At 42.0% G+C, this 13513-nt stretch overlaps 1 protein-coding gene across 1 annotated transcript in view; it reads right to left on the reverse strand.

Annotated features, from left to right (window-relative positions):
- niban2b (niban apoptosis regulator 2b) overlaps window positions 1-12491 on the reverse strand; it is a 44918-nt gene extending 32427 nt beyond the window's left edge. The window contains exon 1 of the mRNA XM_072664842.1: window positions 12334-12491. Within this exon, the coding sequence (XP_072520943.1) occupies window positions 12334-12388 (55 nt within the window). The 5' untranslated portion in view covers window positions 12389-12491. The remainder of the gene's footprint in view (window positions 1-12333) is intronic.
- Window positions 12492-13513: the final 1022 nt, after the last annotated feature.

Here is a 13513-nt window from a genome sequence, read left to right on the forward strand (position 1 = left end):
ATAAAGTAAGCATTCAGAAAGAAAAGAAACAGATTTCTGTAGCTACTGTGAAAAATCCTGAAACGGTTACGCATCAGGCCGACTCAGATTAACCGTGGGTCCAAGAGTCAAAATAATGATTCTAAATCAAGAACTAAAACTGTGTGTTTTTGTTATTTCTTTACTTTGAATGTCTTACTAAATTACATTTCTTAATAAGAACTATAGTGACATTCCAGTTATTATTGTTATTCCATCAATAACAGTTCATATAATCCACCTCTAACAGGTTTCGCACCTAGTTCTGCTGGTTTCAGGCTTTAGTTGTGTAAAAAGGCCCATGTAAAACCCCTGTTGTAAAGCAGCTTGATCTTGATCACCGCCTCCAGCACGCATCTTCTCAAATGTACACAAATGCTATGAAAATAGAAAAAGCAAACAGACTGGCTGCGACTATAATCGCCTACAGGCCATTTGGAGAGCTTTACTGCCCCACCCAGTGTAACAGGAGTTGGTCACCAGGGTCATACTCCGGAGCATGGCTGGTCATTACCGTAGCTGGTCATTTCATCCGTATGAAGGACTGGAACAGGAATGGAACTGTTAAGCAGATGGAGAAGCTGAACCATAGGGCTAATCCTGTACTTCTACTTCTATTAGTCGCAGTGGACACAATACAACCCATTATTTTCAGTGCATTCTAATAGAGGCAAGACATGCAGTCATGCAGCATTAGATTTAAGGCCAGAAAGGAGCCATAAAACACGTGACATCGGAAACCAAAATGTTAAATATTACAGATGTTGCCATCAGATTTCATTTCTCATCACAGACCATTTACATTAAATGCAGTATACATGGTCTATTCAGTCAGAGCTAAGTGCCAAACACGCAAAAAGCCACAGAGAAGAGTGATTCCCCCTGCAGATCCACACCACACTAATGAAAAGCCTCTCTGGAACAGAGAGGTTCACCAGAAACCCATCATATTTCCTCCATAAGGCTGCAGTGTGTAATTAAGTGCCCTGCTAAATCCATTTAGGACTCATCCAGCACTGAGAAGTGGTATAAGGGAGACAGGGTGACTGAAAGTTCACACGGATGATTTCTTCACTCTACTCTCACTGCAGTGACGAAAGTGTGCAAGCACACTCATCAAACACCATGTTATTACTGAAATCAACAAGTGTACACTTGTAAGGGGTTACTGGGGTGCGATCAATACCCCCATGTGGTTTTAGGGTACAGACGGAGTAACTAAAGTACCCAGAGTAAAAAAAAAAAAAAAAAAAAAAAAAAAGAGCCCAAGAATGTCAAAATTAGGTACTTGGCAGAGCTGAATAATTAAAGATCTGTATCTAAAACTGCAAACCATGAAGCTGCAACTTTGTTCCTTCTTCAAAAGAAAAGCTAGCATATTCAAAACGGAGGTGGAAAATGGGCCGATTCCAAAACCCCCCAGAGGTGTTACCTAACAGCCTTGACTCGACCCCTAAATTGCCATACACGCAGCCCACAGGCATTATCCCCTAGTCAAAGCTGGTGAAATGGTTGATGCTGGAGAGCAGCTCATCACCTCCAGACTCTGCTAGTTATGGAAACACAGGTTACTACATGAACCAGACTCTTAACCACAGCATTTCCTAAACCACGGTCCACAGAAATGGAACCATCCAGACTAAAAACTATCGTTAGCTTTTACCAGCTCTTCTCTCCAACGTTCCACTCATCACAGTTTTAAATTTAATCCTAACTCTAACCCTTGACCTCCCCCTAACCTCAACTAAAAATGATTAAAATAAAAAATAAATGAATAAATAAATAAACCGAACCTAAACCTTAACACCAACTCAGAATCCTAACAACCCTAACCCAGGCACCAATTCCTAACCTTAACCTCAACTCAGAATCCAACCCAGGCACCAATTCTAAGCCTAACCTAGGTACAAATTTCTAACCCTAATAAATTGAATCTAAACCTTAGAGCCAAAGCTTTTAAACTAACTCAGAATCCTAACCCCAGCCCAGGCACCAATCCCTAGACCCCCAGCCCAGGCACCAATCCCTAGACCCCCAGCCCAGGCACCAATCCCTAGACCCCCAGCCCAGGCACCAATCCCTAGACCCCAGCCCAGGCACCAATTCCTAACTCTAACCTCACCCTTAGAGGCCAGTCTAAACTGGAGCTGAACACACATCCGAAAGAAAAGCACCATCTTATTTCTTTACCGGTAAAGAAACCCGGGGAAGCGAGAGGTTGCAAGGCTAACAGCTTACTGGCTACAATCTCTTCAGCTTGCTAACAGCACATCACTGGGAGGGCACAACCAGAACAGCAACACTATCCAGTGAGACTAATGAGTAATTATTTATTTTATTATGTATTTATTTATTTATTTATTTATTTATTTATGTTGAATCCATGTCCCCCCCCCCTTCAATAAGGGAAAGTTAGCATGGTTCCACTCAGGCAAAATACAGGGGTGTAAATACACTTCCAACATTGTATCTGAGCAGTTTGAGCCTCAACCAAAGTCACGTACCTGCTATACATCAGAATAGCGTAGAGCTGGCAGAGCCTGCATTTCTTCTGTATTTAGTGGTCAGTCAGTCTTATTAGTATCTGCAAGCTAATAAGCATGCTTGGCCCAACTGCTAGATGGCAGCTTAATGGCTGTCCAAGTTATATTTCAGGTGTAATTAATGTCTGTACTTCTACGTCTGAGGTCTACTGTAGACATTAACACACATTCCCAACACCTCACACTCATTTCTATCATCCTATTTATTGTGTGTTATTGGCATGTACCTTTAGCTATCTCACTAACTAGAAAGCTAGTTGAGTGACGTAACGAAGGGCCATCAGCAGTCATGTTAACTACATCTTAACACGTTAAATAAAGTCTTTAAAATCTTTCTTTATTATGTCTTGGCTGACTGAGTAAATCTTTTATAATGGAGAAGTCAGGCTAGAGGTTTTTTTTTTTAACAACCTATTCCTTTGCATGGATCTTCATAGCTGTACATAGATCTGCAGAGTTCTGTTAGTACAGCTCTATGAGTAAAGCAACCCAACGCACTGAAAATCCCACCCAAAGCCATTTATGGTGGCATACAGGTGGTGAAAGCTGGGGAACACACGTCTGGAAGGCCTGAAGAGTCATTGCTGTGTCATTGTTTGCTTACATGCATCTTAAACAAACTTCCTGAGTGAATAGTGAGTACTAACGCCCATCACGCTCCACCCCTAATCACTTTCTGTATGTACTCAGCATGAGCGCACACACACGCACTTAGACAGACGACATACAATACTGAAGGCCCATCACATTAGAGACATATATGCCAAATACAACAGCGTTATCACATAGCTTTCCTTCTCCATTTCTCCTTTGCACAGTCCCACCAGAGCCAAGCACAACAGCTCCATCACATGCGCCGGCTGTCCGTGACATCAGATGAGCTGGGAACGGTGTGACTGTTGGCGGAGAACAAAACCAGGCCAGTGTGTTATTCCAGCCGGGGCTCAGTGCTTTAGCGGGGGTTTTTAAAAACAGGCCTCTCAACAGTGTTGCTTTAATAGCGTATGATGGAGGACTTCACTGACAGCACTAGTCAAACACTGAGTACCACCATGGTGGTGGATAAGGGAGGGTTTGTTTATAGGGGGTTTCCATCCATACATGCAAGTCAGTTTCTGCTGTTTCCTTTGTGATAATCAAAGTTAGGCGAAAGTTGGTCACAGGAGTGTGACAGAGAGAGAGAGAAAGAGATAGAGAGAAATATGAGAGAGCATGAAAGAACAAAAGCTGAAAATGTGGGACTGGGTTAAAGAGCCGGTTCTCTGAGAGTATAGATGTAGATTGTTCTATAGGATCGTTTTGAGTTTCAGAGACATCAACAACATCTACAACCGAGTCTACATATAGAGGTAAATATCCAGATACTGTTGATACATTAAGTAGTATAGAGCATCAAAAGATTCACCTCAAGTCTCACTAATCCCAAACCTGAAGCTACCGAGAAATCGTACCCTAATCTGCAATCTTAATCCTAATGCCAACCTTAAACCAATCCAACCCTAACCCAGGCACTAATTCTAACTGTAACCTCTACTAAAAATATAAACCAACCACAGCCCTAATCTTAATCCTAACCCTAGTTCTAAATCCTAACCATGGCTCTAACCGTAATCATAATCCAAACCTAAACTAATCCTAACCCTGACTCTAACCTCAACTCAAACCCTAAACCTAACTACTGCCCTAATCTTAACCCAACCTGAACCTCATTCCAAAATCTAACCATATTCCTAATCCTAATCCTCATCCCAACCCATGCACAAAGTCTAACTCAAAGTTTAACCTGAAACCAAAACCCAATCCCAACCCAAAATTCAACCCTAACCCAAGCACTAATCCCAAATCTAACCCTAAACTCACCCCAAAACCCAACTCTAATCCCAGACTCTAATCCCAATCTCAACCCAGAATCCATCCCTAACCAATGCACTAACTCCAACCTCAACCCAAAACCCAACCCTTATTCTGACCCCAACCTGAACCAAAACCTAAAACTGTTCAAATCCAGTTACAGAATGTTCTCAGCAACGTTCTCAACTATCTAGAACAGCTTGTTGATGTTCAGGTGGTTTGTGTTCTACTTGTTACATGTTCGCACCTACAGATAAACACTTGGACTCTCTAGCCAAGTTTCAGTATTCCGATGCTTCACTGCTGCCACATCTCTGACGTGTTAGGTTACTGAGAGTGCCGTGTACTAATTTTCAGCTTTTCAGCACCACTCAAAATAAAGTGTCACTGAATCCTCTACATTAAAATCTCACATGTCAAACTTTCACAGCTTCTTCAACACAGCCTCACACATTCCAGTCTGTTTCACTGCACGAAGGCAGAAGGCCACAGTACCCAGGAGAAATCCAGGTCATTGTGAAGGACTGATCATTTAAGGAATGGTGCTGCAGGGCAAGAGCAAAGTAAGGTTACACGTACAAAGTTACATTCAAGTATAAAGTGATTCTTGAGCAATAAGGAACATTAAAAAAAAAAGAAAAAAAAGAAATGGGGAGTATAGTTCATAAACAAGGCCTCAGGAGTGGGAGAGACCACAAGATACAGTGTGTGTGTGTGTGTGTGTGTGTGTGTGTGTGTGTGTGTGTGTGTGTGTGTGTGTGTGTGTGTGTGTGTCTGTGGCACTGAGTCACACTCTGACTGAGTTTCATGTGATACTGGTGAGACTCTGTGACGCTCTTCGTTCTTCTGCAACTCTGTTAACAGTCGAGGGGGAAATCATGACATAAGCAGCCGCAATTAGACAGCTAAGCACATTACCCAGATCACACTGTGATTAAAGCAGATGCCGTTACATTACAAGGTGTGTGATAATTACCAAACAGTGAAGGGTAGGTGTAGCTATCTAACCATTGGTTCAATTATCGAGAGACTGCCAGTTCCATCCCAGAGAGTGCCAGAGAGCATTACCGCTAAATATAAATAAAGTATTTGATAAATAAATAAAAATACAGATGCACAGTTTTGGTATAACAGTAATGTATTGTTTGTTAATGATTATCACAACATTGCCCTTTTTAAAATCTGATACCACAGAAGACTGCAATATGCAAATGAGCCTTCTAAACAATTACTGTTTGACCCATCTTGACCAATCACAGTTCCAGTGCTTCGTAGATCTGTTGATGAACCAATGCTGTTATTAGGGAAATTTCACAATTTCTAATGTCACTATAGATATGGATAATTAATTAATTAACAATAATTGAGGCTAAATCCTTCAATGACTGTAGAAAACCTGAATGCCTGTGGTTCCATTCCCTTCCGTTAATGTATTCAATCAAAACGAGTCCAGAGTAGAGACCAGAGGTGGAGCCAGACTCGCCTACTTATTTAGTAGACCTGCCCCCTTTTCCCAGGCAAAGTATATCTCAGGGATATATAGGGATGGGCGGAGCTACACATCACTGTTTGCAACACTATACCACAATATCACTGATGCAACACATTAAACTCCCCAAACCTTGACCATAATCTTAATTTTAATTCAAAAACCTAATCCTAATCTAACCCAAAAAAATGACCCTAACCTTGACCTCAACCCAAAATCAACATCCCTAATTTTAATCCTACTCCCAACTTTAACCAACAACTTAACCCTAACCCAGGCCCCAATTCTAACTGTAACCTCTATTAAAAACCTAAACTTAACCACCACCCTAATCTTAATCCTAACCCTGGGCTGAACCTCATTCCAAAAACCTAACCCATGCACTAGCTCTAACTGCAATCTACCTATAGTAGAAAGCTGTATATTCATAATTAATAATTCAATCATTTTACTTCAAGTAATGCAGTCCAGCCTTTCCCAAGGTCACAATAACTGTTCATCACACCACAGTACGCACCAATATAGAAATCATCCAGCCCTAGTCACTACGCAACCATCCTCACCAAGTCTTGTTTCTAAACTAGGTTTAGAAGTCCCTGTCCTGGCACGTCTACCTTTATACAAATCCAATGAAAATACAAAAGCAAACAACCAAATGATGAGTGTAATCACCTACTGCAGAGCTTCAGAGAGCTTTGCTGCACCACCCAATCCACACCCATAACTGCAACCGCTCACAGTTGTTCAATAAAATCCCCTCTGACAGATTCTTCTACCTGAAAGCCACGCAGATTAAGAAACTCTGAAACGTGGATGCAGCTTTGAAACAAATGCAGTGTTGCTTTGCAGAACAGAGGAAGAAGCCGACCGGTCGGCAAGATCAGAACATGATGCATGTTCTGGCAGAGTCATTTACAGCACTGACCTCGTGGGAGAGATCTGCTCTCTATGCAAGCAGGAAACTCCAAATTATGCTGGAGGCCTGTACTGCACCAAAGCATCTTCATATTTGCCCAGATTCAATGTTCTCAGTGGTCTGAAATGACATTTTTACTAAACGGTGACTCAGGGTCATCATATCCAAGGCTGTAATCATTGACTAAACTAGTAAATAAGCAGCAAAAAAAAATCAACTCGATTAAAGAGATGATTAATCAAAATAAAAAGAGGGAAAAAAATACAAATACAAAAAAAATCATTTCCTGGAAAAAGGAAGCCTTTAAAAGTAGCTATAGGATATTATAAATGTGCACATAAACCCAACTGCCCAGCTTTGGCCTTGTTTGGCACTGAGAAAAGTTCAAATCCATAAGAAATGACACATAAAACCAAAATATACACTATAGACAAAAGTATTGGGACACCTGCTCAATCATTGCTCAACTCATTGTTTCAAAACCAAGAGTAATAATTTTTACAGTATAACTGCTGTGATAATTTGATTGTATTCAGCAAAAAAGAGTATTAGTAAAGATAGGATGTTGGATGATCACCACCCAACCTCATCCTTAACTTCCCAGCTTATCCTAAAAGTACTGAATGGAGGACCACCATCATTCCAGAGAACACACTTCCACTGCTCCACAGCTCAATGCCCTTAGACATGGTGCTAATAAGATCATGTTGATCTACAGCAGAGTGTCCTTTTCTATTGGCAATACGTCTCTACAGTTTTCCTAAAATTAGATTTAAAAAACAAACTGCACAGACATCGTGCTTACAGTATCACAATATACTGAATTATAACCCCTGTACTGTGATACGTATGGGGCGTTTCACCAGGTTCTGCGCAGCCCTATGACTAAAGGACCGTTCCAGTCATATTCATTTCTAGAAAAACTGACGTGAATTCCACACACGAGACGCAAATCTGACCAAAGACAGATCGGCAAGATCGGAGCTCACACAGGATTCTGAAGACTTGCCGCTAATCACGTCACACAGCACAATGAATCTACTGAACTTGAACTGATTGGAATGACAATTCAATTACAGCTCATTTCAAAAGCATATCAAAGAGGCCACAGGACTCCACATTAAAACCTTCAGTGGAAAGAATGTTAACTTCGATCTTCAAGAATAAGAATGTGACCAACAGAACGCTCTGAAGCCACAAACCTCTGCAGACGAGTACACAGTTCTTGGTATTATTGAAGGCCCTTTGAAAGGGGATGAGGCAAGGGCAGGAGTGATCATATCTGGGATCGTCCAGCTATATGATAAGCTGCTCTTTTTCTATGACGCAGGCCTTGTGTGTTTGTCTGCCAGTTTGCTGAGCTCTTCACATGTGCTAATTGCTCTGAGAGCCTCAGCAGTGCTGAGTCTACCAATAAGCAAAAGCTTGAGCTCATCATGGAATCTTCTCTTCACATACATACAATGACTACTGATGCAGAAAGCTAGGCCAGAGGTTGTCAGGGTGGTGGGTTTTCTTTTTAAGAAAAGTCATTTCTATTGCTACCGATGACGCCCTTGTAATCCCTTCTCCAGATCTAGACAGGGAGGCCAATTCCTCTCTCTATTCTTCTGACATTCCAATTGTATGATTCCTTCAGACTAACTATGGAAGCAATCTCTGTTTTTGATGGACTTCCAGCCAGTTCTGTGGCTGACTAAGAATTTGCTCACTGATGAAGAGACTCAAGAGGTCACATGTGCACACAAGTACATTTTCCCCTTTGCTCAGAAGGCCATAAAGAAGGGACTGCTTTTGGGGGAAGGGTCGATAATGCCACATAAGGGGCCCTGTCTTTAGCAAGAAGTATGATTGTGTGCCAGTTGCCTTGCCTCATACACAGACACAAACCCACTCTGCTGGTTCCCATGAAGTTTCAGAAAACACCCCTAAAACACTTGTCCAGGGGGCAAACAGTAAGCTGATCCATCTTACTCCGGACCCCGACCGCTTAAAGGAACATATTGGGGTGAATTCTTTGCCAGTGTAATAGACTCCAAATTAGATTTGGCTATTCCTCCAGTAATGAAAGCTTTGTTGGAGCAGGCTGAAGACTAAAGCTCTTTAGTAACGACACAGGAAGTTGTGGGGGTCAGGCAGTAAGCCTCTATTCTCTTCCTCCTCGGGAAAATGACCTCACTGGGCAAACTAAACAGAGGAGGATAAGTATGAATAAGTCTGACGTTTTGGTCTTGGGCTTTCTTTAAATACAGAGACTCCGAAGCTCCACAGCCAACGCTGTGTTTACAATGGTTTACTCCACTAATTCACTGTTCAAGGATTCTAGGGTTCTTTAGCAATGGGAGTGGTTCTTTATAGGTCCATCACAACCCAAAGAACCATTTGGATACATAAATTGTTCTTGCCTGGCAAAAGACTGGTTCTTCAGACTGGTGGAAAACCTTTCGAAGATGGTGCTACACAGAACCTTTTAAATTTGTTCGTTAAAGATGGCATCAAAAAGGGTTCCACCCCTTTTCAGTACTATGTAGAACCTTTGTTGCTTAGGGTGTAATGGAGAGACCTGAGAATGACAGACAAAGTAGGCCTGATTCATGAACCTTCTGACAGTTTGAATGGTTCCTTGCCTGGATACAGTTTTTAACTGTGGTACAAAACATGTAGATGGTGAAAATTTTACCACATTCTGGTGTACAAAGGACAGGAACTAGCTTCTGAAGCTCCAGCCCAGCCACTTTTTCCACTCATCCAGTCAACAGTTCCTACTGATCCATCCTGAAGAGCATGCCTTCCTAAAGCCAAACAAAGCCTGGAGACAGTGTGCATATGTACAAGCTCTACAGCATGCATGTAAAGTTTATCTTAGATACTGTAGCATGACATATTGTCAATGTACACTCCTCCCTTTCAGAGGGAAACCCAAACATTCCTGAAATTCCATATGCAGCACATGTATGCTAAAGGTTTAGCAGATGTGCCTCATGGGTGCTTTAAAAGGTCACACTGTCCCCCTCCCCAACATTGCGACCTTTACTTCTCTCCTACATAGATCTTCATCACATTGCTGTGGGCTGAAGTTGAGAGAATGAGGAACTTCACTGCAGCTGCTTGTTACTGCTGGGCTGTTCATGCAGATACACTATATGTCCAAATGTTTGTGGACACCCCTTCTAATAAATGCATTCAGCTGTTTTAAATTGCATCCATTGCTGACTCAGATGTGCAAATGCATACATTTACAGCTTTTCTAGTCCCTGTAGAGTGTTTTGCCAATAGAGTAAGACACTCTGGAACAGATAAACATCAACCTATTGGCACCATCCCTAATGCCAGGTGTGGGCTTGAGGGGTATAAAGCCCTGCAGCATTGAGCTGTGGAGCTGTGTACTAGTACTTTTGGGGTAAGTTGGGGCATGAGGTGGGCTGGAGATCATCGAACATCCTGACCTCACTGGACAGTAAAGACAGTTACACCAACAAAAGCAGAATAAACTTTCTTTAAAGCCTTGACTTTGAAAGAAACAATGAACGAGCAGGTGTCCCAATACTTTTGTCCATTCAGCGTACATCTATCATCTGCTCTAGAGTTGCAATGCTGGCCAGAAACTAAACCTAAACATTCTGAAACAGTGACCAGCTTTGGAGGAAACTGGACTTTATAGACCAGGCTCCTTAGGGTGCTACCCACAGGCTCTCATTTAGAGGAGCATGCGAGCTATCCACACCGAGTTTGAGATTCGCGTAGAGGTTCCAATGGCAATGGATTTCTTCTTTACCCTTTGATAAAGTTAAAGCTGACTTTGAGCAATTCTAAAAACTTTCATGTACAGTGCACCACAAAATCTGGGAGTGAGAATGGTTCTCAGTGGTTTACATTGTAGAAATCACAGCAACCATCATCTGAGTGAATAGGTCCACATGAACCACCCCAAACCCCTCAACAACCACTCTAAAGCTTTACTCTAATTTATTTCTCTAAAGCTGGTCACTGTTTCTGAATGTTTAGGTGTATTTCCTGGTCAGCATTACAACTCTAGAGCAGATGATAGATGAACACTAAATGGACAAAAGTATTGGGACACCTGTTTGTTGATTGTTTCTTTCAAAGTCAACAAAGACTGGTTGGTGCACACAGAGCACATCGGCATTTCTGAAGAAGTGAAGCTATAACCCCCCCTAGGCTCTGGAGTGACAGAACCAGGCTTGATCCACTGGTGAACGAACCTAAGCAGGCTTGTAAATGAAACTAGACACAGTTGCCAGCATTTGAGTGAATAATTCCCATAGGAACCACCCATAACTTCTCATTAACCATCTTTTGAAAAGTATTATTTACATTAGATACCGGTTGGTGCAAGTATCTGGTAGTTCATTAATTGTAGACATTTCTGAAGAAGTGAAGCTACTAATATTAGGTTCCTATGGAACTATTTACTCAAATGCTGGTGGCTGTATCTGGTTACAGACTGCTTAGGTTCATTTCCAAGAGAAAGACACAGGTTTCACCAAGCCACACTTCACCAGATCCACTGGTAAATAAACCTAAGCAGGCTTGTACACTAAAAGAGACATATTTACCAGCTTTTGGGTGAATGGTTCCACAGGAACCACCCAAAACTCCTCAATAGCCCCTCTTGCAGAGTAGTATGTACTACAGAGACCAAGTGGTGGGTGGCCCATGATCATGGGCATTTTTGAAAAGGTGAAGCTATAAACCCCGAAGTTCTGGAGTTGTGTGCACTGTTGGGAAAATCATCATCATCATCAAAGTGACAGAACCAGGCTTGACCTAGTCACCAGCATTTGAGTGGATGGTTCCATGAGAACCCCCCAAAACTCCTCGTCAACCACCTTTAGCTAAAGTGAAGCTACAAATATTAGGTTCCTGTGGAACTATTTACTCAAATGCTGGTGGCTGTATCTGGTTACAGACTGCTTGGCCCACGATCATGGGCATTTCTGAAAAGATGAAGCTATGAACCCCTAGGTTCTGTTGGGAATATCATCATCAAGTTGACAGAACCTCTCCAGATCCACTGGTAAAGACACCTGATCTGTCTTGTGAACTAAAACAGACCCCTTTACCAGCATTAGAGTGAATGGTTTCATGGGAACCACCAAGAACTCCTCATCCAGCATCTTCTATAAAGTTTTATTCACATTAGAGACTGGTTGGTGCAAGTCTCTGGTATTTAGCAGACCTTTCTGAAGAAGTGAAGCTACAACCCCTAGGCTCTGGAGTTGTAGGTCCTGCAAAAGCTGTGAAAGCAACAGGAAACAGCTCGCCACGTCGCCATGGACAGGACTGCTCCAACCACTTGTAGATCCAAATTGCCCCAATAAGCCAAACGCTTCACCCACTTTGTTGGACCAGCAGCTCTTAATGACCCCTTTCCTGACTGTAAAACGTGCCTTTCCTCCAGGAGCTCGACAGAACAGCTGAAACTGAAGGCTGAAGACTCTCTGAGACTCAGGTTAGGTCCTCCTGAAAACCCAGGAGACACAGACAAACCTCACCTGTGATAATCTCCCGTTTGCCCTCATCGAGATGGCTTGAGATCAAATCCCCCATCGCTTTATTTCTCCAGAAGCAGTCTGGCGAACTTCTTGGCTCCTTCACACCCAGGCGCAACACTGCTGTGAACTCCCTCTCTCTGTCTCTCTCCTCCTGAGATCTACTATAAACACCAGTGTGGCTCTAAGCGCCTCCTCCTCGCTTCAGACCAGCAGAAGCGCTCCAGCAACAGCGAGGAAAGCCTTCCTGCTCATGTGAAGCTCATTTCATAACATGAACCTCGCAGATCTTCAGCTCAGAAACCGTGACACACCCTCAGCGTCTCTGATTGATGGGTTTTTATGGAGCCCTGCCCATCTCAGAGCCAATGGGCCCTCCTAAGGTGTGGTCTGAGACAGGAGAGCTCACAGGTGGGGCTTCACTTTCGCCAGAAACCTCGAGGAGCCTTGAGGAGCTCTTTACAGTAGATGAGCATTGAAATAATCAGTGGAAGTGGAATCACCCTCTCAACGTGGTGAGGGCTTTGGAAAATGCCACGTCAGCTTCATAAACTAAACCACACACACACATACACACATACACACACACACACATATACACATCCTGACAGTATTAGACCGTATTTACAGCTGGGACAGCTAACCAAAACGTGCCAGATCTCAGAGCAGCAGCAGAGTGTTAAAAAAAGGATCAGATTCAAGAGAGGGGCTCAGATGTACAAACTGCGCGTTTGGCGACCTCATGTGGCTGTAAGTAGTAATCGCCCCCCAAAAAAGTTTATTGATTTGATCTTCTTTAATTATTTATTAGAATCAGAGTTATTGGCCATAAACAGACAGTGTACATATAAATTACAGGCACCATATCCAACATACACAGTATACAGACTATAAGCAGACTGTACAAGGACAGTTTATATACTGTACGTATTACATACAAGTCATATACAAAATGCAAATTATATAGCGACAAGAAACAGGCTTATTCTTCTTATTATAAATTATTATATTAGAATTTTAAAATTATATATATGTGTGTGTTGATATAGAAAAAAAGAATCAAATTATATCAAACTGTAATATATATATAATATTTAATGTAATGATATGTAATTATATTAAAAGTGTAATATATATATATAATTGTATTATACATCAACAAATAAATGATATATATATAATT

Source organism: Salminus brasiliensis, chromosome 20 (genome assembly GCF_030463535.1).
Source record: "Salminus brasiliensis chromosome 20, fSalBra1.hap2, whole genome shotgun sequence".
NCBI classification, from domain to species: Eukaryota; Metazoa; Chordata; class Actinopteri; order Characiformes; family Bryconidae; genus Salminus; species Salminus brasiliensis.